General features: G+C 37.5%; 1 protein-coding gene across 1 annotated transcript in view; it reads left to right on the top strand.

The window, feature by feature from the left end:
• Positions 1-4,499: 4,499 nt before the first annotated feature.
• The window catches only part of jak1 (Janus kinase 1), a 35,655-nt gene continuing 13,392 nt past the window's right edge, over positions 4,500-26,762 (top strand). Inside the window, exons 1-11 of the mRNA XM_026323810.1 lie at positions 4,500-4,771; positions 12,391-12,602; positions 14,389-14,512; positions 17,453-17,606; positions 18,626-18,789; positions 20,096-20,364; positions 21,229-21,338; positions 21,806-21,988; positions 22,128-22,285; positions 22,417-22,531; positions 23,965-24,163. Coding sequence (XP_026179595.1) covers positions 12,398-12,602; positions 14,389-14,512; positions 17,453-17,606; positions 18,626-18,789; positions 20,096-20,364; positions 21,229-21,338; positions 21,806-21,988; positions 22,128-22,285; positions 22,417-22,531; positions 23,965-24,163 — 1,681 coding nt within the window. The 5' untranslated portion in view covers positions 4,500-4,771; positions 12,391-12,397. The remainder of the gene's footprint in view (positions 4,772-12,390; positions 12,603-14,388; positions 14,513-17,452; positions 17,607-18,625; positions 18,790-20,095; positions 20,365-21,228; positions 21,339-21,805; positions 21,989-22,127; positions 22,286-22,416; positions 22,532-23,964; positions 24,164-26,762) is intronic.

The following is a 26,762-nucleotide window of genomic DNA, read 5'->3' as shown; positions in this document are numbered from 1 at the left end:
CCCACAGACGCCTAGATTTGACAGGCTGCCCTGGTTCAGTTATCACAGTGCTGATGCTGTCCCCATCGAAGGTACAGTACTGTGATAACTGAAGGATGGCTGCCAACTTGACACTGATACGGTGGATCAAAGCACATTCAACTAACGACCTGGAAGAAAAGGTAATAAGTATACGGACAAAAAAAAGTAAGTTAATCTTCACTCACTGTAAGAAATAAAGTGAATTATCCTGACTTTTAATGTTACACACTTTTATTTATCTCTGCTTTTTAAAATTCAGTGAAATTTTAATGCATAGAAGTTTCAATGTGATAAGATTAGCATTAGCATTAAATTCAATACTTTATTACAGCGCTCTCAATAGCATTACCCTTTAAGCTCCATCTAGCAATAACATAAATGTGCATCATCCAAATTTTCCATCTTTATTTTGTGTTTTATTGATTGTACTGCAGATTAACTCTGCAATGCTAGATAAGTCCAAACACCTCATAGATATCAAAAATCATTATCAAGAAAAACACCTTTTTGACTTAACCACCAGGTGTTTGATACTTATACCTGTCTTGGGTAATTTATCAAAAAGTCATATATGATTCCTCCACATTATTGTCAATAGAGGGAGCTAAAGATCTATTATTGATGTGCATTGTGGGTGAAAGCAAAGTCTGAAGCTCTGTTTTATTTTGTGATCTTTGAGAAAACATAATGAACGAAAGTTGTTCAAGTAAATGTCGTATTCATTTGTTGTGATTCATGTTAATTGCACAAATTCTTGGTGAATTCACTTTTGATCAAATTAAAAGGAGCTGCTTATTCCTTGTTATGTGGTTATGTTGCTATGCAAGTTTTCCAATCAAGCAATGGTTTTATTTGATCTAAGACACTAAGCGCTTTTTTGATTCACACCAATGACTGCTGCCATTTACATTTTGGTTTGAATTATTGTCATTGTTGTAGGTAGGTAATTTTTAAGATATAACATCAATATTTGGTAGTCATGTACTGTGAACTGTGATGAAATGAATCATATTTTTAGAGCAGTAATTTGAATAATACATGCACTGTCTGAGTCATGTCTGATAAACCACAGGTCACTCTGCACCTGTCCTTAGTATGTTTCCTTCAAAGGGTATGTACTGTACCTACTGTGGAAATCCCCAAAGAGTCATGTTACATATTTTGTTCTTGTCTCACTCTAAACTCACATGTTTTTCTGACCTTATATATGGTATGTAGATACTTTATGGTAAAACTCATTTCTAGACAATGTGAGAAGTCAAATGGGTTTGCACAATTTGAAAGAGCAATTTTTTCAAATGGCAAAAGCCATTCAAACCCATGCAATTTTATGATGGTACTTTTAACACCTGTTTTTTGCAAACAACCACTTGCCACTGAGACCTGTGACCATGAGGAATTTCTGTGACACGTCCTTTAATGTAAAACAATACAGGCCTTTTGGGATGTGGTCTGGGAAGTCCCGCCATTAAAATATACCAGATGTTTTTTTTTTTTTTTGTACCACAAAACTTCACATCCTTGTTCTTTAGTTGCAGGAAGAATGTTGTTTTCTCTCTTAGCTGTGAGGTTCCCTGTCTGTTCCCTGCTCTGATAACTTCTGCAAATCCTTGGGAACTCTTTAAGCCCTCCCTATTTAGCATTTAAAAGCAGCATAGAAAAACTTTAATATTCAGTTTTTAACACACATTAATGCACTTGTAAGCAACTATATATTTAATATTTTGTAATTAATTACGGTAATTACTATAACTCCTGCTGTGGACACATTTTACTGGAGGGTGGGATATGATCAGATAACCAATGATATAGAAATAGTAAGAGCAGTTGTAATAATATAAAACATCTCTTGATGGTGGAAGTCAAAACTGCATGCATACACTTCACATGTCCTTGCTGCTATATACAAATAATTATAGTTAATTATAATCCATTTTTAATGTTTGTATACTATTTGCTAATTTAAAGGACTTTAAAGTGTTTCCCTAAACAAAAATTATAGGACTGTTATACCGGAATGTACCTGATCATTATACAACCATCTGTCAGAAGTGAAGTAACAAAAAAAATATTTTAAGGTTACTAGTACGGCTTGCCCACTGGAAGGCACTCACACCGTTTCCAGTCAACAGTTCACATTCAGCAGGACACATCCAACAGGAATAGTTATGTAAATTTATAAGAGGTGGAGCAAATGTTGCGATAATTATGAACAACAGTTATGTCACCAGGGTTTGTAAATACAATTTAAGACCTGGTGCATCTACCCATGTGCTGTGTCACAACTAGCCTGGAAGTCAATCCTTGTCCAAGTGTGATGAGGACATTTTAAACCCTTGGTGCACATACTGTACACAGGGAACAGACTTTACACAAGAGAGTAAACATTTAATATGAGAATATTTACATTGTTCAGATTCTGGATTTTGCAATAACTGAGAAAGAAAAGTAGATTTAAGAGTTTTTAACAATTTTATTGAAGTTATAAAGCTCATATCAAACACAATATTATTCAAAGCACAGTAGGTCCTATTTTGTTTTGTCTTAAAATGTTACAGTACCACATGCTTTGCACCAACCCAAGACCCTAAATGTAACCATGAAATCCAAATATTAACCTTAATATTTATTGCAATTAAAATGTTATTTTTGACTTGAAAGCAGCAGCTAAAAAAATCTGCCTCAGTACAATTCAGTAGTTGCTCTTAAACTTTTACTTAGAAGATGGTGTTGTTTATTTGTCATGGAAATGTAGATGTTCAAATTTTTGATTTTTGTGTACTTCAAGGACTTAAAAAATATATAAATAAATAGTTGAATAAATATTTTATGTGCTATATATTGATGGCCTTTTGTCCAAAGAAAGGCAAATTTCCAATGTATAAATAGATATCCGTCATCCGATTGTTATTATTTATTTGAATTACACAAGTAAAACACACACAGACATACCAGCACTCACAATATCATTTTCATTATACAACTTAATTTGCAAAGAGGCATATAACAATAACCATAGACAGCATACATATTGAGAAAAAGAATTTAAATTGTTGTCCATCATACAGTACCATTAGAGAAACAAGTAATACACAAAATACTTTAAAAAAGATAAAAGTTATAATAAAATAAAAATAAATGAAATTACATGAAATTACATGAAATAATTGTTAAGGAATAAATATAACCTAGGAAATGTTCATAGTTGCTATGATACCCATATTTTGTGTTACCTGTTTTTGTTTAAAAAGTTTTTAAGTTGCAGTTGCAAGAATTGCAATGCAGGTACTTGTTGCTCCCCTTTTAAATAACAAACATAAATAAGTCCCACACTATCATATAATGGATATGATCTGCAAAGTGTATTAGAACACAGAGACATTAAGCTGGACCAGTGTTTGGGTTTGGGTTATTTCTGGCTTTATTTGATAGTGGTCTTACTTACTATGACAGCAGCTTACTGTCAAGAATTTTTTTCTGAAAAACTTGAGGTTCATATTTTTGCATTTTATGTAAAGCATTAACCTTTCACCCAAAGAGAGCTGGGAGAAGTTCCAGCAGATCCCTGCAACCCTAAATAGGAATAAGATAAGGTAAGGTATATATAATGGATGGATGGATGGATGTGAATTATTATTGAAATAAATGGAAAAAAGAATTGAGATATGAAATCCATTATGATTTGATCAGATAGAACCAGTTCAATGTGGGTTTAATCTATTTTGGACTATTTATTTCCTTATTTGCAACAAATAGGTACAACAGAAATCATAGAACTGAAGGATACACATTGTCTGGAGCCAGACAATGCAGATTTACGAAGAACTTACCAAGAATGATCAGCAATTAGATTACACACGAATTCCCATTTTGCTACTGCTTGATAGTTAAACTGTGAATATCTATACAATAAATAACTAAATACATAAACAGAGTGGCTCCAGCAGATCCCCGTGACCCTGGCTTTCAGGAAAAAAGCGGGTATAGAAGATGGATGGATGGATAAACAGAGTGAAAATACAAAGAAAAACAATTAATTCAAACCTCAACAATACTCTATGTTTAGCTGTTAGCTTACATTTTTGTAACACTTCTATTGTAGGGTAACTTTGATGTAAAACGTTGATGGGTACCTCTTTAGCTTTATTAGTTTGGTAGTAAATGGATACAGCTATTTTTTTTCCTATGGTATTGTAGCTATGTCAGTCAGAACAGACACCAAATTAATGTAACTGAAGTCTAATATTCAAAGAATTTGGGATGTCTGTTACTACACAGCTCTTTCTAAATAAGGATGAATGTAGAGATAACAGTGTTCATTTACATGAGTTTAAAGTTCCTTAAAATGTAATCAATAAAGTATCAGTATATTGTTTTTGTGCGACTAGTCACGCATACCACCTGTGACGTCATCTTGAGTGACGAGTTAAGCAGCCAATCAGCAGTCTTATTCTACTGAAGGCTACTTACGTTATTTTCGGGAAAGGGGCTGGCTTGTCAGGAAGGGTTAGCAAGAACAGAAGAAGACGTCGTGTGCGTTCAAAATCTCAAACATCAAGAAATTCAGTGGATTTAACAGCAGATTTCTTTATTTCTGGACACTGTACATTTTTCTTGGGAGGTTTTACAATCAAACAGTCGAGAAGCGATATATAAAATCCTCGTCGAGAGAAGCTCCAACTTGGTCGAAACGTCTAATGTACTAAACGAAACGGAAGTAACTTGCCAGCTGTCTGGCTAAGCTTGCTAGGTGAGTAAATAACCGTTTATTATTTCAGCGTTGTCGTCGGTAAAAAATGTCCTTTTCCTGGTCCACTGAGCCCACCCACATGTTTGACATCTTCCTCTGTTGGTGCCAAGTGTGGAAATGGCCCTGCTGCTGTTGACTTTGACCGAAATTAACTAAATGGCTAAAAGCTAGCTAATATCAGCCAAAGCCGGCCAGCCGTCTTGGCGTGATAGCTTTGGGACTCATACATGTTCAGTACAGGCAGATAGATGCTGGGCTGATGCTTAGCGCGTTTAAAATAAAATAAATAAAACTGCGTTGAGAGCTATTAAAATCTACAGTGAACAGAGCAGGGACACATTATTAGTAATGTCTTTCAATATGATGTAGCTACGTCAACACAATAACGCCTTCACAAGCTAGGACCTAAAAACACAAATATTGGATTATTAAATTCATAAAATATTTCAAAGCTGTTTTGTTGTATTGCATGATGTTGTAATTTCCCTCATCACAGGCTGGTCTGTCTCTACTGTCCGGGAAGTCAGTTCACTTGTTTTGCTGTACCTAAAGTGAAAGTGTTGAAAGCTAAAGCTCTTTATAAAATGTAGAAAGCAATTTACAGTCTTCCACTGTGTTCTTTAGGTGTGAAAGAAAACTGAAATGTGTTTTTAGTTTTGGCTTTCTGGGAAATGCTGAGATGGATTTAATTGCAATGGTTTGGATTTAGGGATTTTACTAGCAATTCTTTTTATGCAGAGGCTTTCTTAAAAAAAGCTAAAAACTATTGATCCATTATTAAAATAGAACAGAAAAATAAAACAAAAATATAAATAAATAAACTAAATTGTTAGTTTTGCCTCTGCTGGACCAGGATGATTACAGGGGCCACATGGTCCCTGCTCCAATACATTAAGTCTGGATTTAAGTGAAATGATTAGATATATTCTTGTTGTTTTGGAACAGATCATGCAGTGAATGGCTCTGCAGTCAATTAATCAGTGACTGAAAGTTGGTTGGCAATAATCAGTTGATACACTGTTTTTTGTCATTTATGGTAATTAAAATATGCTACTACTTGTGTTTTTGATTATCTGACTAAAAAAGACATTTAAGGATGGGACCTTGGATTTTGATATTTCCCACAATTTGGTGACATGTTATAGCTTATTGGTGAGATAATACTGATTGGATAATTTTAGATTAATCAACACTGAAAATAGCCATCTGCTTCAGCCCTACTTGTAATGCAAATATTGTGGTAAATCTTGAAAACCCTACCACAGCAAATAATAAGGGACTTCACACATTTGAGACTGAGAAAAGGAGGTGCTTCCTCCTGGGCCCAGCACACTCAGAAATGAACACAGACACACATGCTTATACACACACATATATATACACACACACACACACACACACACACACACACACACACACAGTACCAAGTTTCTGGCTTCACCACGATTTACTAAGATATAGTTCAGACAAAAGAAAATGGTTTCGAGGATCTCTCCTTGATAGAAACTTGAACTGTCACACTTTGAACTTTTACATTTTACAGTTAGATTAAATCTGTGTTTTGTTGATATCACCATTAATAAGTAACAAATAGTGGTAAGTTTACAAAGCCCTACTTGTTTGTACATTAACTGAAGGAGGGTCATTTTTCACAGAAACAGGCTGTGGCACATGTAAAAATGGTCAAAGGAATTGACATTTAAAATACTATAAGAATATAAGAAAAAGTAAACATGGCTCACAAAATAGCAGAAAACTGCAAGATCAAACAGAAATTTGAAGCCTGAAGATACTGAATATCAAATGAAACTCAGATGAGTTTGACTGAATCAGATGGAGGCCATCATTTTTGTGTCCTGTCCAGGACTACCACATTGTGCCAACTATGAAAAATGGAGGACATGGGGGCATGACATTTATTGGCTAGTTGTAACTATGATTGCAAATTCATATATTCAAATCTTAAATGAAAAGATGACCCACAGTCTCCAATAGTTTGGCAGCGAAGGGTTTTTCCAACATGACACTGATCCTAAACATGCTTAAAAAAATCACACATGAACTTTTAATGGAGAACAAAAACATGAGCTGAACGTCCTTGAGTCCACTTTGAAGTATTTTAAAGGTAGAGCATCCAGCAAGGAGCAGCTGAAAATAATCATCAGAGGTTTGGCAGAACAATTCTCCATAGATTTCAATTAAATTTGAATAATCTAAAATTAAATCTAAAAATCAAAATAAAAAATGCAGTGACACTAGTATTTGTAGTAGGGCTGGGCGATATGGCCTAAAAAAAAAAAAAAATCTGATTTCCGATTTAAATCGATTTTTTCTTTTTTTTTTTTTTTTTTTTTTTTTTTTTTTGGGTGTACTTGTGCTACCACGGTTTTATTAATTTCATAGGGTGCAACATCTCACCCACACGGCAGCATGGCTCTGTTTGAGATGCTGCAGTAAATTGGTCATACTGTTAACTTTGCTAGCAGCAGAACACACTTTGCAGCAGGGTCTTGTTTGTTCTGTGTCTGACACTGCAAAATTTCAAATTACGGATGACACTAGGCCTTTCTTGGGAACGAGTTCGGATGTTAAAGAGAAAACCAGTTTTCCTGCAAACAAGTCGATGTAAACTACACATTCGAGTTAATCGATAAAATCAGTGTATTTAATTTTTGCTTATAAATGGAATCCTGACCATTAAAGAACGTATTCATCCAAGTTTTATTTTTTGCAGGAAATGGTACAAAATAGCTCATTTAATAAACATTCTATAAAAACAGTTTGAGAAGGCAGGTACTCATGAACTGTTACTGGCTTGCTGGTGACCTCCCTATTGAAATGAGTATTTGTTATGGTCAGACTAAACATTCAATTGAAAAATTATTGTTGCTTTTTGATGTCATTGATTTTGGTTAATTGTGGTTGTTGCTCTGGTATTCCACTGTTTGCTATCTAAGCACCTTTGTGATGGCCTAGACCCATCCTCCTCCTCTGATCCTGATTTTCTGTTAGGGAGTTTTTATGCATAACCAAATAGCAGCTACCTTTAGCCTCTCATCTGTTAAGTTATGATAAAATCAACTGAACAGGAACATTTTATATATATATATATATATATATATATATATATATGTTTATCTTTATAAGGGCACTAACATCAGATTATGCATTTAATAGTGGTCCAGTCCACCTAAGCTAATAACAGTTAGTTTAGATTTTACTTTAGTTTTAAGGATGTGACAACATACATGTTATGAAAGATGAAAAGATTAGATGAATAATCAGTCTGTTAACTGGTATAACGTTACCAGCAATTCTCAAAGTTGCTTAATCACCAACTAGAAAAATATCAATAATTTCTGGGTTGAGTCTTATGATCTCGATACATACTAAACTAGTAGCTGATTAATCAATTCAATTTTGTACACTATTTTTGTGGAAAGCACAAGGTAGGACAGTATTTGTTATATCTTCTCGGAAAAAGCTAGCTTCTCGGATTTAATTTAACCCTCATCTGAATTACCCAAACAACTGTTGGCTTCATATCACTAGTCATGTTTTAAGCTGCTCCAGGGTTTATTTTCTTTGGCATTTAAAAAAAAAAAGAGTTTTTTCAGAAGTGTCATTTTACCTTCTTTAAAACAAAAGCATGCAGCAGAGAACTTATTTAGTTGAATAAGCCTTGTGCAAAACATGGTCTAATGATTGTAAAATTGCAGTAGAAATGTCAGATCAGTGCTGCCAGTCTTGATAGCTAGCTCTAAAAATAGCTTTAATAATTTAGAAAAGATATTTTGTAGTTTTAAATGCAGTAGAAATTACTATATAATACCCAGACGACACTTTCAGATGTGTTCATTAGAAATTAGTTAGAACAGGAACAGTGATTCACCTGCTCGCTAAAAGGCAGACAGGATGACTCACTGAAAATCTCTTCTTAAGAAATTCAGCTGTGATAAATGAAGATGATCAGAAAGGGTGACTGTTGGAAGATAACACACACAAGTTGACTGCTTTGCTTACCCATGGTCAAATCTAAGAATTGGCATGTACCAGATCATATCAGAAAAATAAAATAAAAAATCAGTTGATTTAAATAAAATTGTTTTTCTCATGGTTCAGTGATCAATGGAATATGTCAGCTTAATTGGAAGTTAACAGGAGTTGCGACAAGCAAGAAAGGGCAGTGGTTTAGCAAATGTACTCACTGTACTGTCATTATTCAAGTCACAGGATGGCCCTCTGTCATTGTATCTTTTTTTTCTTTTTACTATTTTTCTCCAGTTTTTTATTTGTATATATGTACTTAATGTGAAGGAAGACACCAGTGCAATGGTTATCAGTATTTGTGTGCTATCTTTGCTAAAATATGCTGGCAGTGAAGTTATCAAGACATTGCTTTGTAAAAAGAGTAATGCAATGTAATGATTTTTCTCAGTAAGTTAGTGGTGTGCATTAAACGCTTCTTACTATACAGAGGTAACCTGATTAATGACTGCATGTGGCTGTCTGTATTCTTGCACTGTTTAACCCTAAATCTTGAATCTTGAATACTATGGTGATTTGTTGAAGCATTTAGTCTCTAATGGAAGGTATTCACATTGTGTCTCAGCTAGCTTTTGAATATTGTGGCAAAGGAGCTTAGCAAAATCAGCTGAATAACAAGTAACAGATATGACTGTAATTCACAGCTGCAAAGCTGACTTGTTATTAGGGGCAGCATTTGCAATGTCCTCACACCTTGTTTTTACTTCTCACACACTGTATTAGAAATCTAGTGTTTACTAAATAGTGGAGGAGTAGTAGTTTGTAGTTGTCCACTGAGCAGAACATTAATTCAATATTTTATATAATATTTTGCCAAATATCTTCTTGGTTAATCATTTGTATGTGTAATGTTTGTTATAAGGCAGTGAAAATGTAATTGTGAATTTCCAAAGTCCAGGATTTTCAATTAAATTTTTAAGGAGCCAATAAATGTTGTTGCTTGAAAAAAGACTGAAACAATAGTAAGTTATTAAATAGTTAATAGGTTTAATCTGACAATCAACTAATTGATTAATCCACTTATGCTATTTCAAGCTAATGCAGCTGTCTACACTATTAGCATAGTGGTTTTGCAGTGACTAAACACAGTAACAAAACAAAAGCTGAACACCAATGTATATGGTTATTTAGTAGGTTAGATGATTGAGTCAGGTCCAAAACTTGACATTTCAGTGAAAGTATTTTAATTCCATATATTATGTATATAGCAACTGCCCTGTACTGGTTTAAAGCTGGCTACTGCAATTGAATTTTACTATGGCTGAGCTGGTGGCAGGTGATATGTGAGGTTGAGGGTTTCATCATGAAACGCTGAGATAAAGCAGTTTGTTTGTTAGTATAAATTATTTTAGTGCAAGTTTATTTTGTCCAGCTTCATTAGTTGTAGGTTTAGCTCTAGCTGTTAGTTCAACTTTGTATGTGTTTGATATTAGCTTAGCTTTAGTGAGTGTGGCCTCAGCTTTGAGAGCTGGGGATGGAGCCAGAAGCTTGACACAGCTGGAGACTGTCATCCTCCACTACAGTCTGCTCCCAAGGATTCTGAAGCAGAAAAGTATTCCACCTCCAAAGATCTCTCTGTAACATATGTGCTCCTGTGACTCAATATAACTGTCCAGTTTGCTCTGAACAGGAGCTGTTACGCTGTCAAATTCCTTCAAACATCCACAATCTGGCCCCCACTGAACCTCTCCCTTTCCCCCTTCTCAACCCCATGCCCACTTTGTTGGCATTTTTCAAAATGATGTAGTGGGTGGAGTGACGCTCAGATAGGTGTTTAGTTGTTCTTTAAGTCCGGTCAGTGCACCATTGAGTGTAAAGCTGGACTTTGGGTGATCATATCTTGTGTAGTCATTGAAAGACTTATGGCTGTTGCTGTTCACATGCTGCTTTTGCTGTGCAGCCTAAGTGAACTGGGTATTGGACTCATCCAGCAGTGTAGCTCAAACTCTGTGCAGTGAAAGTCTGTCTTCTGTGTGCTTGTTATCAGGTCACTTGAGTGGTTCTGTGGGCATACGTGTGTTAAGGCTCTGCACAGTATCAGTGACTCATCAGATTAGTGAACATTCACTGTCAGTGTTGCTGTTCACCACACAGTTAGTACTACTTACTGAAATGTACACATACACACCACACTTGACTATCTATGTTAGCTTGATGGGGGTCAGAAAGTGTCATGTATAACCCAACTATAGGATAGGCTAACATGTATATGTCATTCTGGTAAACTTGGTAGCGACACCTCTTGTGATTTTTAAAAAATGGTCTTACCTTTATGGGAAATGTAAGCCAAATAATTCATTTACATTCTTCATGCTATTTTAATAAGTACTTGGCAAGTACTTTAAACCACATTTAACTTCATTTTAATGACCATCAAATGCAGTACGTTCTGGGCAAGATAAGTCAATTTTATGTTCTGATTTAAAACTTCTGTTTTTTATATATGTATTTGCTTATATCTTAGATGGTTACTGACATAAACTACAATTTAAAAAGGATAAATTATTTCATAATGCAGTTAGGTACTGTAGTATGCAAAGTTGGTTCTCCAGTGGGTATTTATGCAGCACAGATTCAAAATAAAGACTGTAGCCATGTTCTTCATTATCAACGAAAATGTCTAGTGCAATGGTGTTGCTCAATGATATGTTTTCAGCAGTTTTTGAACAGCTCTAAGGAGGAATATCAGACTTTGTTTACACAGACATTGCTTGTTGGGTTAATTGTTGTATTTGGTCTTTGGTGTGTTGTGGCAAAAACCCTGAGGTAAGCAATAAAGAGAATGACACACCAAGTTGTCTTTTGAGATGTATTTTCTTGCAAGAAAAAGAGCAGTACAAAGTATACAGGCACTTTGTTGTATCCCCAGCTACTCAGCTTCTACTGGACTGAGACTTTTTTTTTACACATGCAAATAATCTTCCCTTACCTCCTTATTCTAATGCAAAGATTATTCCCTAATATGGTTATATTTATATTATATATATATATATTATATTATATTATAAAAATCTACAATCTTATTTGATAGTTCTTAGTCACATAATGGAGAGTCATTTCTCATAAATACTCCTTCACACATTGGTATCTAGTCACAGCAATGCAACCTTGAGAACACAATGCCCCCCCCCCCCCCGAGTACACAGTGTTCTGTCATGTAGGCACTTTGTAACACAGAAACATGAAAAACATACAACATAGAACTGCACCTGCAGTGTCTTCATGAAATCAGTCAAACCCTTTGAAGAAAGAACTGTAGTAAAAATAATTTTTCCAATACATGTGTTGCTCAATGAGGTGTTTTCAGTAGTTTTTGAATAAGACCTCTAAAGAGGAATATCAGACTTTGTTTACACACACTTATTGGGTCAGTTTACTGTTGTATTTGGTCGTTTAATAAAAGCTGATTGACAGACAACTATGTTAAGGGCCATATCCTTTAAATGAGTGTATAGGATATGAAAGGTGGTTGCATAAAGAAACCATGACCTTTTTAAAAATAAAAAAAAAAGTTCAGCATAACATTCCTGATTCAGCGTTTTTTTTGCTTTTCCTTCATTTCCCATATCCAGCGTCTGAATGTCATCTCTGTGGGTGATGGAGCTGAGCAGGCTACTCTGTGGGAAGATGAGGAGGTCCAGCAAGAGAGCCCAACTGTCCTCCTCTCCTACTTCGAACTGGGGCCTGGAGATCCACTTTTACATACCAGGTGTACACCAGCTAGAATACTTCAAAGGATGCTACACTGCAGAGGAGCTCTGTGTGGATGCTGCCAAGAAATGCTGTAAGTGACTGATGTGTTGGTATACTGCAAAACTGATGTCCAGTTTGTTTGACTAGTGTGAGTGGTTCACCATGGACGGTGTCTGCAGGGACCTGTTTTAGTTAAGTTGTGATGGTTACAGGAATATTTTGCAGCATTAATAAATTAAAAAGCAAATGAGCAAAAAAAAAAGAAAAACAGCAGGCCCACAGAGAGAGGGATGAGCACAAGGAGAAAGGTGGCTAGGAACGGAGACAGTAAAAGGCAGGTACTACGGCTGGGTGATATGGCCTTAAAAAAATCCCAGATTTTTTTCGCAAAAAATCCGATTCATGATTTAAATCATTTTTATTTCCCCCCCCCCGGCAGGCGTGCTTGTGCTGCCACGGTCTTATTCATTTTGTAGCGTCCAACATCTCTCCCACTTGGGGTGGGGGTTTGAGGTGCTGCAGTAAATTGGTCGTACTGCTACCTTTGCTAGTAACAGACTTCAAACACACTTTGCAGAGGGTTGTTGTTTGTTCTGCGTCTGATGCCACATAACCAAACCATTTCCAAATTACGGATGACACTGCCTTTCTTGGAAACGAGTTCTTCCCTGCTCGCTGCCATGTGGTTTGTGTATCGCTAATATGGCAAACGCATGGGGGGAGTGGCTGAGCCCAGTGGGGTGAATGTTAAAGATGTTAAAGAGAAAACCGATCTTCATTCAGACAAGTCGATGTAAACTACACATTCAAGTTAATCGATAAAATTGGTTTATCGCCCAGCCCTAGCAGGAACTAATGGTAAAATACAACTTAAACTATAGCACAACACCTGCAACACTGGTGATAAGGTATACATTACAGTAAAGATTTTATCAATGTCTACATTTAAAAACATTGTTTTCTTACTATATCTAGTTGAGTTGTTTAGATTAGATGACACTTTATGGATCTCCTGGCAGGGGAATTCAGGTGTCACAGCAGGAATCAAAAAAATTACAATAAATATATGAAAAAAGAGCTTGGAACGCTAAAAGGAGCATGGAAAAATACTCCTAATAATAGCAATAATAATAATATTAACATTATATATATATTTATATATGTGTGTGTGTGTGTTAGAGAGAGATGTGTTTCTTTTTAGTTTTGTTTCCCTTTTGTCTCCTCTACCACCCACTCTGAGAGGTGATAATCTTTAAAGAGTCCTACTTGCAGCCCTTGTGACCATAAAGTTAATTGGCTGTGCTCTTACTTTTTTCTCTCTATACTTTTTATCCAGAATAAGATGGAAATCATATTTGAAAGCGTGTTTGTCATATAATCAATGACTCACCTTAATAATATCATCATAGTACATGCTACTACTGTAAATCAATTGTGCCATAAATCAAAAGCTATGCACTTACTGTAAAACTAGACTAAGTGCCACTCCAGGGGCTGTTACAAGAACTGTCTGCCTACCAGGCATTAGTAATTTTAAGTGATTGGTTAGCTCTTTTGCTGGGCTAAGACAGAAATTGTTTCACTTCCTTTCTTGTTTTAGGCATTTGAAGCCTTATATTAAAGCCTACAAGCTTTCTTTAAAAACCAAATGTTGTACTAAACTTAATTTGTGTTTTTTAAGGTAAAAACAGAGTAAACAAGTGACCGATATGGTGAAGTATTTACAGGAGCTCCGAGTGTGTATGTTGTTTTATTAGCAGATTGCTGTTGCTTTTAAATCTTCTCTTTTGGATGGGGGTTGCAAATCAGCCTCTATTCTAATCTAATGATTGGTCTGAATATTGATCCCCCCCTTTCTTTTTCCTTTCTTTTCTCAGCAATCTCTCCCTTGTGCCATAATCTGTTCGCCCTGTACAATGAGACAAGTGAAACATGGTACCCCCCCAACTATGAGTTCAAGATCACAGATGAAACCAGTATGAAGTTGCACTATCGGATGAGGTAAGAATGACAGCAGGCCCTAACAATATTGAATTTGAATGTTACAAATAAACAAACACAAATTTATATCTATCTTATTTCTATCTGTTTTTATCCTGACTGAATCACTTTAAATCTGAGGTGTAAATGTAAGAGTAATTTTAAAATCCCTATTGAATATGAACTTCAGAAAAGAGCAACCTTGTCTGGTGGAATGATAGTAGGACCCCTCTCAGAGCCATGCTCTCCTAGTCTTGCAACATAGACCAGCATGCCTCATCTTTGCTGGGTTTGTCCTTTACTCAGATGGCCCCTAGAAGTCCTTACACCCAACCTAAAAGACTGTGTGTTGAAATGTATGATTTTAGAGGGCACTGGACTTTTGATTTACCAGCTGGTCTTTTCACATCTTTGGTTCATTAGCTCTGGGAAGTGACCAGGTAATGAGATCTGGGAGCTCAAATGGTTGAAAGGTGCTGAAATGCTGTTCCTTGTAAAGAATGATGAAAGGATTTACATCTGAGACCTTCCTTTAGGCCTCACTATGGTTATTTTAAGGGATGTGTCCAAATTGCAGATGCTAACTTTAATATATTGAACATCTTCAGCTTTGTGCAGCTGATAACTTTGTCAGTATATTTAATCCACGTATACATACACAGTTTTCTAGCCAACAATAAACCAATGAAATGCAAGATAATATAGATTATTTATAAAAGTTGTAAGATTTCAGTTATGAACTGTGCTCCCAGGGTCAGTGAGTTCCTTTCTTTTGGAGTTCAAACATCACTACGTCCATCATCCATCCACAAGCCCTTTGTGTTATTGTTTTTTTCACATAGAGCAAAACACACTGAAGTGGTGGCAGGCATCAAAAATAAAACTGGTCAACAAGGACCAGGATGCTCAGAGATATGAAATGAGGCATAGATTTTACTACACCTTATATACTTGTTAGGAAAGATACTATATATTTAATTATTATTATTATTGTGACTGTCAGTTCTAAAGGTTGTAAATATTACATAAGAGTGAGACAGATGCAGTACGCTTGTCAGGCTCAGGTATATAAAATCCTGCTGGCAGAGGAAGCCTAAGGGCATATCACTTAATTGGATACAATTTCATGACACCCTTAGCTGAAAACTAACATGCTCAATATTATTAATCTGTATTGTGGATCAGCAGTATCTCTGGTTGTGTAGTAGAAGTTTATAAGAGCAATTTGCAATGGGTACCTTGGCAGGCTGAGACACAATCACAAGTTCCTACATGCTTCTAGATCTTGTTTCTCATGTTATCTTAGTGAGACAAAGGAAAGGAAAAACAGTCAAAGATATTTTAAACCTTTAGACATAAATTATCAGTTAAAATATGAGTTTTGAAAAGGCAGATAAGTAATGGCATATTTTGTACCTGACTGGATTTTAGGGGGGTTCAACCCTCCTGAATCCATTTTACAAGTGAAGTAGCATTTCAAACAACGAGGAAAAAACATTACTGTGGTGTCAATTGCACTTCCTCTTTCTCCGTGCCCTGCTTTGACAATAGCTAGTAGCGATTAAAGTGAGTGTTCATAGAGCCTAAATGTGGCATATGTGCTTGTGTATGTTTTTCTTTCTTTTTTTTCTTTTTTGCTGCAGCCTGCTTGGCGTATTGTAGTGCAGACTTACAAACAAGCAGGGTGTTGTGGTCAGGTCTCGATATACCCACAGTCTGCAGCATCCACAGATTTAACACAAAGACACAAACACACAGGAATTAAAGTGCTACCATGATGGATTTTCTTCAGATTAAGAAAAAACATATTTGACTAAAAGTTTGCATTCATGTTAATGGCTCTGTGAGGCTGTGCATTAGACAGGTAGGACTTGGGCGTGCTTACATACTTACAGAGACAGTGCAATGTGCTGATGTTTATCTGGCCTTGTTTACCATGTTTTATATCTTAATTTAATAGCTAACCTTTGCTAATTTGTATTAAAAACTAAACAGCTTGTTAAGAATGTCATTAACAAAATAATACATCATCTGGAAGCCATGAATGCCTTGTGGGTGGACTGACTGAGTCATATTACTATCCCACTGTGCTACTGTGGCTTAAAATAAGAAGAAATCAAGGTTACATTGCTGCTCCAAAAAGCTTCTGGCTGGCTGGTTACTTCTAGTGTAGCATGAGCAGTTTTTTTTTCTGCAAATGCTGAAGACAAGACGTAATCTTTATGACAGGCTCCCCATTTAAAGATGAGTCTGACTGAAGACATATTTCTGATGTACATCACCTTCAAATTTGAAAATTGAAAATTGCCTATCATTTTATTTTTGATGTTTTTCCTCTATTTGCAAGTTGTTTTTTTTTTTTGCATGTTTTTCAATTGAACTTGTAATCTGTTGGTCTGAAATGGGTATAGACAAATGTCTGTGGTGCCATACAGACAGACAAAGATCACGTTTCCTCTGTAAGGCGCAGGCTAGCTGAAAAATTGCTTCATTTCATAGAAAACAGGAAAAAGGTCAAAACCTAAAAGACCAAAAGCCTTGATGTTGCCCAGCACTGACATTCTAACTAGTTGGGCTGACATTGTATTCACAGTCACAATGGAGATGACCAATTGAGGATTAATAAGAGTAACCTTACTTCATCTTTAATCACTACATACAATACAGAAAGAAACAGAGCAACCAAAGGCTGAAAGTGTATCAATGCAGACCTGAGGTTTACCTTGTTTCTCACAGAACTGACATCCTCCTTCCTTTCAGGCAGTAATTGCAAAACTTAGTAGTGAGTTCTTGGACATGTCAGATTTAAATCAGTGAAATTAAGACTAAAACAATTCCTGGAATTTATTTGTCATAAAGGCTGTTTATGTTAACTTTTAATGCCCTATACATTTTGAGTGCTGTTTGAAAGCCTTGCATACACAGCCCATATTAATTAATTTTATGTGTCTCTCCTGCCAGGTTTTATTTCAAAAATTGGCATGGCACCACTGAAGGAGAGTCTCCAGTTTGGAGACACTGTATCAGTAAACTCAAAGGAGGACTTAGCCCACAGAAAACCCCAGAGGGAACACCCCTGCTAGATGCTGCCTCTCTCGACTATCTGTTTGCCCAGGTATGTGCTTGCAACAGATTTGAATTATTTACTGAAAGTCCTCAATTTTATGCAGTTACTAATAATTGTCTCTATAATGTCATGAAAGTTGATTATATGTTCCTTTTGAAGTACCTGTTTAAAATGCATTTTGTTTGAAAGCTAAAACATTAACTCAGTTTACAGTTGAGTTTCCAGAGCAAATGTAACTATATAAGGAAGTGTAACTTCAAGGTCAGCGATAGACAAGACATCCTTTCTGTGTACTTTTGAGCCACTGTCAGTGAAATTCTTTGTCTTCTTTTTTATAGACTGAAAGAATTGTTACATGTCCAGGGTTGCACCATTTGTAGTTAACAAAAACAGCGAGACCACCTCCTCTTTTCTTGCTGCTCTGTTTCCCTCTGTCCACTAGGCACTAGTGAGAACCCGGGCAGTTCAAGTGAGCTGTCCGGTATGTTTTCATTCAGCCAGGTCTCGGTGAAGAAAAGCAAGCTACACTCTCTGTACTCTCACTGGCTGCTAGCTAAAGCAGAAAGTTCATCCACTTTGTTGCAGAGTGACCTCACATTCCCCATAATAATTGTTGGGAGAAATGGTTTAAATCTCCTACGTTTTTCTCGATGCTTCACTCCTACTCTGTAGCCCCTTCTACGCCTCCTCAGGTCTTGGGAGATTTCAGGTTTTATATCAAGAAGCAGACTAGTTCCCTTGAGAGCTAACAGTTCCCTGGTATAGATGCCGTTGCCACAGAAATGTATATTTTCTGATGCAGTTTCCATAATCTCCATATGTCTCTCCACAGGAATTAGAAGATCAGAGCGAAAAGCATTGATTTTGACTTGACATTCAGTAAAAAATCATCAAAACTTGCAAAAACAAACAGAGGAGCTGCTGTAACTGGCTGCCACTTAACAGGCGCCATTCTAGAACATAGAAAAAAAAGTGTTTAGGTGTTTATGCTAATAAGAATTGGTTGTCTCTCTGTTTGCTTTTCTTCTGAATAAATAAATAAATATATGTTTGTGTTTTCTGCACAGGGCCAGCATGACTTTCAGACAGGCATGGTTCCACTGAGGATGTGCCAGTCAGAGGCAGAGCAACACGAGATAGAAAACGAGTGTCTGGGGATGGCTGTGCTTGCGATCACTCATTATGACTTGAACAAGGATAAACCCCTGCCCACTACTTCCCACGAAAACAGGTGACACATACATACATGCACAATATGATGTGCTTGCTCTTGATTCTCTGAAGGTGTGGCGTTTTAAAGCACTGATGCAGAACCAGATTTAGTAACTTGCTTAAAACCTGAAGCCAGTAAAACACTTCACTGGCTTCATTCCTCTCTTTATAACCACAGCACTATGATGTGTATGAGCTCTCCATTTCCTAATAAAATCTGAATGTTCCAGCTTAAACAACTAAATTAATATCTTAACAGTACACTGACATTCAAAATCTACTAGGGATGGGCGATAAACCAATTTTATTGGTTAACTCGAATGTATAGTTTACATCGACTTGTTTGAATGAAAATCGGTTTTCTCTTTAACATCCGCCAACGTTCCCCTTTGGGCTCAGCCCCTCCCTCCGCACGTTTGCCATATTACAGATACACAAACAACATGGCAGCGAGCAGGGAAGAACTCATTTCCAAGAAAGGCACAGTGTCATCCATAATTTGGAATTGGTTTGGTGTGTGTTTTAAGTCTGTGGCTAGCAAAGGTAGCAGTACCACCAATTTACTGCAGCACCTCCAACACAGGCATGCTGCTGAGTGGGAGAGATGCTGCACACTATGAAATGAATAAGAGAGCTGCAGCACAAGCATGCCTGCTGGAGGAAAAAAATGTATTTAAATCGTAAATCGGATTTTTTTTAGGGCATATCGCCCAGATCTAGAATCTACTGTATTTTTGATACCCCTGTGCCCCTGTGGCCATGCACTTGAGAGTTATCTGGAAGACAACATTGCATTCAGAAGTTTTTGGGAAGTACAGTGTATTGTACTTGGAAGGATTCATTATTGTACATTGTGGAAGACTTTTCAAACTGTTTAAACTTCAAACTGTATTTCCACATAACATTTTTCATGAAATAATAATGAAAGTATCAATGTATATATGGCTCTGAATGTGGGCAGTTTTGTTTTGGATCACTTTATGGGGAACTTTCTACATGTAAGACATCAATACTACGCATCTGTATGGTCCACCATACATTTTCTTCCCATTTTCCAGGTACAGCTACCACCCTCTTGGTCATGTTCTTTATTTCATGATCCTCCCCATGTTCAAGGTTTAAAGGGCCTGCAGAAGAAAATGTACTTACAGCAAGAAATAACAAAAGAATGATTACTGCTAATTGATAACTCCTCGTTAATCCTGGTTTCTGCTAAATCATTGGACGCATTATTTTTCTTTAGTTGCAAAACAGATGCACAAACCATACAAGGTAAGCCCTGAACAAAATCAGTCATAAATTTCTTTTTCTTTTAATCCCTTCAGCTACAAACGTTTCATCCCAGAGTCACTGAACCGCAACATTAAGCAGCGCAACATTCTGACACGTACCCGCATCAACAACGTCTTCAAGAAATTCCTTAGTGAATTCAACCGTCGCACAGTCAGGGACAGCAACATCACGCCATATGACTTGAAGATCAAGTATCTGGCCACACTGGAGGGCCTGACCAGTGGCCTTGGCAGTGAGCTGATTGAGCCAATCTCGCTCAGTGTATTGCAGGAAGGAGACCTTTGCAATGGAGGTTTCCATGGTAAGATTTCATGAAGATGATGAAACAAATGCCAATCATTTAAAAGTTCTCTGCAACCATGCCATATTTGTGGCATACATCATCTTACTGTGAGCTTTTGTTTAAGATGCCATTTTATTACAATTACAGGAGATTATAGATGACTACAAGAGAGAGCTATTTGTTGACCAACATAATCCCTGTGTATGTACATTGATATAGAAAATAAATACTATTATATTAATACTATTAAAATTATTAGGAGTGATGAGACAAAAGGTAGTTAATACTGTACCACCAAACTGAGATAATCATCTTTTTTTTTTTTTTTTTTTATAGCCCTACTGCAATATATTTTATTCAGCCTTATTGGATTATAGTGGTTATGTGGCAGTGGTTAGTTTGGTATGTTTATATACAGAGTATATGTGGTATCCTGCTCAGGGCTCTAAAAAAAAAAAAGTTTGAACTTTGTAGATGCACTAAATATACCTAAAACATTGTGTACGTTTGTGCAGATGGTGAAAACCAAAAGTGAAAGAAACAAATTGTTTACATGTCACATTAACCCACTTATTACAGGCTAAACCAAACCTGAATGATTCTAACCAGAGTGTGAGGATTTAATGCACTGATGCAGAACCAGGTTATTTAAATAAATTGCTTAAGATCTAAATTTTATTTTACTGTAATTATACAGTAGCCAGTATTGAGTAAGATACTTCCCTTGCTTCAAGTCTCCACGTTTTAATTACTGCAAAAATTTTCTTGAGAGCCAAACAATTGTATAATTATTTTTCCAATGACTTGGCTGTTCTGTAATTATAGCATTAAACTATTTTGGCTTCGTGAGTAACGGTTACGATATAATCTTGCTGCTTCCAGGTTACTTCAACCAGAGCCAGGAGCAGAGCCAGAGCATGGAGACAAGCCATGGCATGCAGGTTCTGGTTACTGGTATCAATGGTATTTCCTGGAGAAACAAGCCTACTTCTGTAAGTAAAACTGTGTGTTATTACTACCTGTAGTAATAAAGGCCTAAGAGGCTCTGGTTTCATGATGGTAAACAAACAGTGACGCACAACTAACAGACAAATTTGTTTTAAGGGTTATCTGGTGAATTATCTTTGTTATTTATAATATAATAGTAAATTGGATATCATTGACTTTTTACAGAAAAAAATCTCACTTTTAGGGCTAGGTTTAGGGTTAGGTTTTTAGGCATAATCAATTTATCAAAGAAACAGTCAACAGATTAAACAATAATGAAAAAATCCCTAGTTATATCCTAATTGGCACATGAGGTGACTAATCTAAAAGTGGTAGCGCAGCAGCTGATTTTGGGCAAAGCTTGAAAAGGTCATCGCAGTGTTTTCTGATGACAAAAGTTGACAGACAGTGGATGTACTTATGGTTTTTTCATACAGTGTGCGTGTGTGTGCTTTGTTTATCTTCAAAACAGACATTTCTGAACTCCAAAGAAAAGAGCAAGTTAAAGAAAAAAAAGAACGATGGGAAACAGAAAAATGACCGAAAGAAGGAGGTGGACGATGGTTGGATGGTGTTCTGTGACTTCCATGAAATCACACACACTGTCGTCAAAGAGGCAACAGTCACCATCTATAAACAGGATAATAAGAGGATGGTGAGACAAACACACAAACAAATGAGAGTGCAGTTTTTCATGTACAATCAATATATTTAAATATCAATCAGACTGTTGAGTATAATGATTTTATAATACCTGATCCCCTCTTTCCTCTTATGTTTATTTCTGTTTTCAGGAGTTGCAAATGACTTCTCGGGCTGAGGCTCTTTCCTTTGCAGCCCTTGTGGATGGATATTTCAGGCTGACAGTGGATGCCCACCACTACCTGTGCAAGGAGGTGGCCCCTGCTTCTGTGGTGCATAATATCAACAATGGTTGCCATGGACCCATTTGGTTTGTATTGACACTTGTATTCACATGTTCATCATTAACTATTGAAGCTTATATTTAAGTCTCTCTTACAACCTTTAATCTATCATTGACCCCCACTAATGCTCACATGTGTTATGTTTTTCCTTTTCTAGTACGGAGTATGCCACCCACAAGCTGCGCCAGGAGGGCAACGAGGAGGGCACCTATATCTTGCGGTGGAGCTGCACTGACTACCAGTACATTATCATCACTGTGGTCTGCACTGAGGTAGTGAAAAACCTATTCATTAGGTATTAGGAAGCTGTATTTCATGTGTCCCTGACATATATCTACTATGAATTGTTGAACTAAGTGTTGATAAGTGTTTTCATGGTAAGAGCAAATGGAAATATTTCCAATGGTTACTGGCCAGAAGCAAAAGTGTAAATAAAACCTTCATTTGAAGAATCTGAAAAACAATATTGGGGAGAGATCCTGCCTCAAGTGGAGGAGTTTAAGTATCTCGGGGTCTTGTTCACGAGTGAGGGAAGGACGGAACGTGAGATTGACAGACGGATCGGGGCATCGGCAGCAGTAATGCGGTCGGTGTACCGGTCTGTTGTGGTGAAGAAGGAGCTGAGCCAGAAGGCGAAGCTCTCGATTTACCGGTCAATCTACGTCCCCACTCTCACCTATGGTCATGAGCTTTGGGTCATGACCGAAAGAACGAGATCGCGGATACAAGCGGCTGAAATGAGCTTCCTCCGCAGGGTGGCCGGGCGCTCCCTTAGAGATAGGGTGAGGAGCTCGGTCACCCGGGAGGAGCTCGGAGTAGAGCCGCTGCTCCTCCACATCGAGAGGAGTCAGTTGAGGTGGCTCGGGCATCTGTTTCGGATGCCTCCTGGGCGCCTTCCTGGGGAGGTGTTCCGGGCATGTCCCACCGGGAGGAGGCCCCGGGGAAGACCCAGGACACGCTGGAGGGACTATGTCTCCCGGCTGGCCTGGGAACGCCTCGGTGTCCCCCCGGAAGAGCTGGAGGAAGTGTCCAGGGAGAAGGAAGTCTGGGTATCCCTGATTCGGCTACTGCCCCCGCGACCCGGCCCCGGATAAGCGGTAGAAAATGGATGGATGGATGGATGGATGAAAAACAATATAATTATGCAGCCATACCCAAAATTTAAATGGCAATGTGGCTGTTGACAGACTACAAGAAAAACAAATTGAGAAAAGACTTCGTGAAGCTGGTTTACACTTACACAAGATAAGATTAAGACACTAAGTCACTAAAGTCTACTGGAGCTTTAGGACTTAACATGAGAGCTGATACTTACAAAGCTGACCCACTGAATCTTAAATAGCCACATTTTTTGAAGTAAATATTTAGTCACAAATGAAGCAGACATGTTTCACTATTATAACTCATTAACATTTATTCAAATTCTGTATAAACAGCTAAAGAGTGACTGTTTAGTGTCTCTGGTGCTTTAGAAGAAGAAACACAAACATTTGCTCTTTCCTGTCATGTTCCCACTCCCTATTTTTGCCAAGTTTCTCATGTCATGTAATTCTTGTGATTTTTCTTCGTTTGCTAAAAACACTTTAGCAATTTATTTAAAACTTTAGAGTTTTATCTTTAATTCCCCCTTCTGAATATCAGTTTTTAATCTTTAATCATTTTAAACTCTACTCTTAGCCTCTCTCCCACTTTTTCTTTTTTTCAGAACGACCTGAGAGAGTCTCGCCCTGTACGTCAGTATAAGAACTTCCAGATTGAGGTGGCCAGTGATGGATACCGCCTCTATGGCACAGAGACATTGCGACCCTCCCTCAGAGAGCTGCTGGAGCACCTGGAGGGTCAGAGTCTTCGCACCGACAACCTCCAGTTCCAGCTACGCCGCTGTTGCCCCCCACAGCCTAGAGGTAACACTAATGCAGCCACTGATGTAGAAAAGCAATCAAAAGGCAAAAGGACTGACTAACAGCACAACTGTTTTGTGTCCATAACTGTTGTTTTTATTCATCTGTAGAACTTACATTAAACACTACACTAACCACATAAAAATAACATTTAAGAAAACTCAGCTGCTCACATGAATATTCATTATTGCATGAATAACAGGATATTGTAGAGCACAGTCAATAATGCAGCTTTTTGAAGATAAGATTAATAGAAGTCAGTGTCCAGGGCTCAGATGGAAAGTGAAAGTCTATTTTGAATCCTGGGGTAAAAGCAGATCATATGACTCCATTTTATCAGTGTTCATCCATGTTGAAATAACATTTAATGTGGGTAGATAATAGTGTGGTAGATGTGATTAAACATGGGTTTCTGAGGAGCATTGTAAGATGTGTACACATGTGGAAAATAGAAAGCAAACCAAAATAATTTCAAAAAACAGGAATTTTACAGTTACTTGAGTAAAGGGAGTTTTTGTGCTGTGTCATGTTTGCTTGCCAGAGGTGATAGATGGCATCAAAGCCAGGTATGTAGTGGAGGAGGAAGTCATTATACCTTTGTACGATGAGGTGCTTCAATATAAAAAAGCCCATGTAAAAGCTACCATGACGGTGTTAAATGTTACAGCAGGCTGAAAATTTTGCCTGCTCTAGGATCCAGCCGACTGTATCCTCTGCAGTAAAACGCTTTACTATGTACTCTTTTATGTACCCTTGGGTCTGGTAACAAGTACTGCACACCTGACTGATACTGGCTGGAGTTAAGAAAATGAAGCAAATCAATCTATAGAGGTCAACACAGAAAAGCTTCCTCTATGCAAGGTTTCATGTAGAGTTGTATGTGTGTGTGTCACTAGCTCATGGTAAGTGAAATTTACTGCTGGCAGGAACAACGCTTGTGTCAGGGAGGAAGAGAGTTGTAAATGTGGGTTTCCGGTGCACCAATGTGTTTACTTCACTCAGGTAAAGGTGGAGCCATGTGTGGATGTGTACATGGATATGTTGAGCTGTTTATGTTTGTTTGGGGTTAGGTGATGTTAATTTATTGTCACTATGCGAGCCTATTTTAGATTAGGTTTGGGTCATATCTGCTTTAGGAAGATAAATGAGTGGAGGTCTGTGTTGTCTATAAATTATTAATGATACTATACAACATCCTTATGACAACAGTGCCACACTAGTATTCCTGCAGCTCAAGAATATGACAGAAACCGTTAACTTTGTGTTGTTTTGTGCCTGTACTGGCAGATGTATGAAAGAAGGACTCTGTGGTTTTAGAGTAAGCAGGTCTGTGTCTCTAGAATTTATGTGGATGCATGCTGGATGGCATGTCATGAGTGCTCTCAGCACTGTCTGACAGTGGATGCAGGGTGAAGCTGACTTAGTGCAGATATTTTTTTTCTCCTCTTAAACCACAGGGTGTGCTGGTTTTGTCACTACATTAGACACCCACAGAAACACACACAGACCCACATACACACATAGTATGGTAACAGACACAACAACACTCATTTGCACTTTATCCTCCCACACTTTGCTCTGTATATACAAAAAATAAACAAATTCAGTATGGTAACCTGACCTGAATAGCTGTTCACATCATTGCCACATTGACGTAATTGAGTGCTGTACCACATGTAAACAGACTGTTGCTTTCATTCTGAGTACCTGTACATATACAGTGGGTACGGAAAGTATTCAGACCCCTTTAAATTTTTCACTCTTTGTGTCATTGCAGCCATTTACCAAAATCAAAAAAGTTCATTTTATTTCTCATTAATGTACACTCAGCACCCCATCTTGACAGAAAAAAAAAGAAATGTAGAAATTTTTGCAAATTTATTAAAAAAGAAAAACTGAAATATCACATGGTCAAAAGTATTCAGACCCTTTGCAGTGACACTCATATTTAACTCACATGCTGTCCATTTCTTCTGATCCTCCTTGAGATGGTTCTGCTCCTTCATTGGAGTCCAGCTGTGTTTAATTAAACTGATTGGACTTGATTAGGAAAGGCACACACCTGTCTATATAAGACCCACACCTGTCTATATAAGACCTTACAGCTCACAGTGCATGTCAGAGCAAATGAGAATCATGAGGTCGAAGGAACTGCCCAAGGAGCTCAGAGACAGAATTGTGGCAAGGCACAGATCTGGCCAAGGTTACAAAAGAATTTCTGCAGCACTCAAGGTTCCTAAGAGCACAGTGGCCTCCATAATCCTCAAATGGAAAAAGTTTGGGACGACCAGAACTCTTCCTAGACCTGGCCGTCCAGCCAAACTGAGCAATCATGGGAGAAGAGCCTTGGTGAGAGAGGTAAAGAAGAACCCAAAGATCACTGTGGCTGAGCTCCAGAGATGCTGTAGGGAGATGGGAGAAAGTTCCACAAAGTCAACTATCACTGCAGCTCTCCACCTGTCGGGGCTTTATGGCAGAGTGGCCCGACGGAAGCCTCTCCTCAGTGCAAGACACATGAAAGCCCGCATAGAGTTTGCCAAAAAACACATGAAGGACTCCCAGACTATGAGAAATAAGATTCTCTGGTCTGATGAGACCAAGA

Source organism: Mastacembelus armatus, chromosome 4 (genome assembly GCF_900324485.2).
Source record: "Mastacembelus armatus chromosome 4, fMasArm1.2, whole genome shotgun sequence".
NCBI classification, from domain to species: Eukaryota; Metazoa; Chordata; class Actinopteri; order Synbranchiformes; family Mastacembelidae; genus Mastacembelus; species Mastacembelus armatus.
This window is presented reverse-complemented; position numbering and strand designations above follow the sequence as displayed.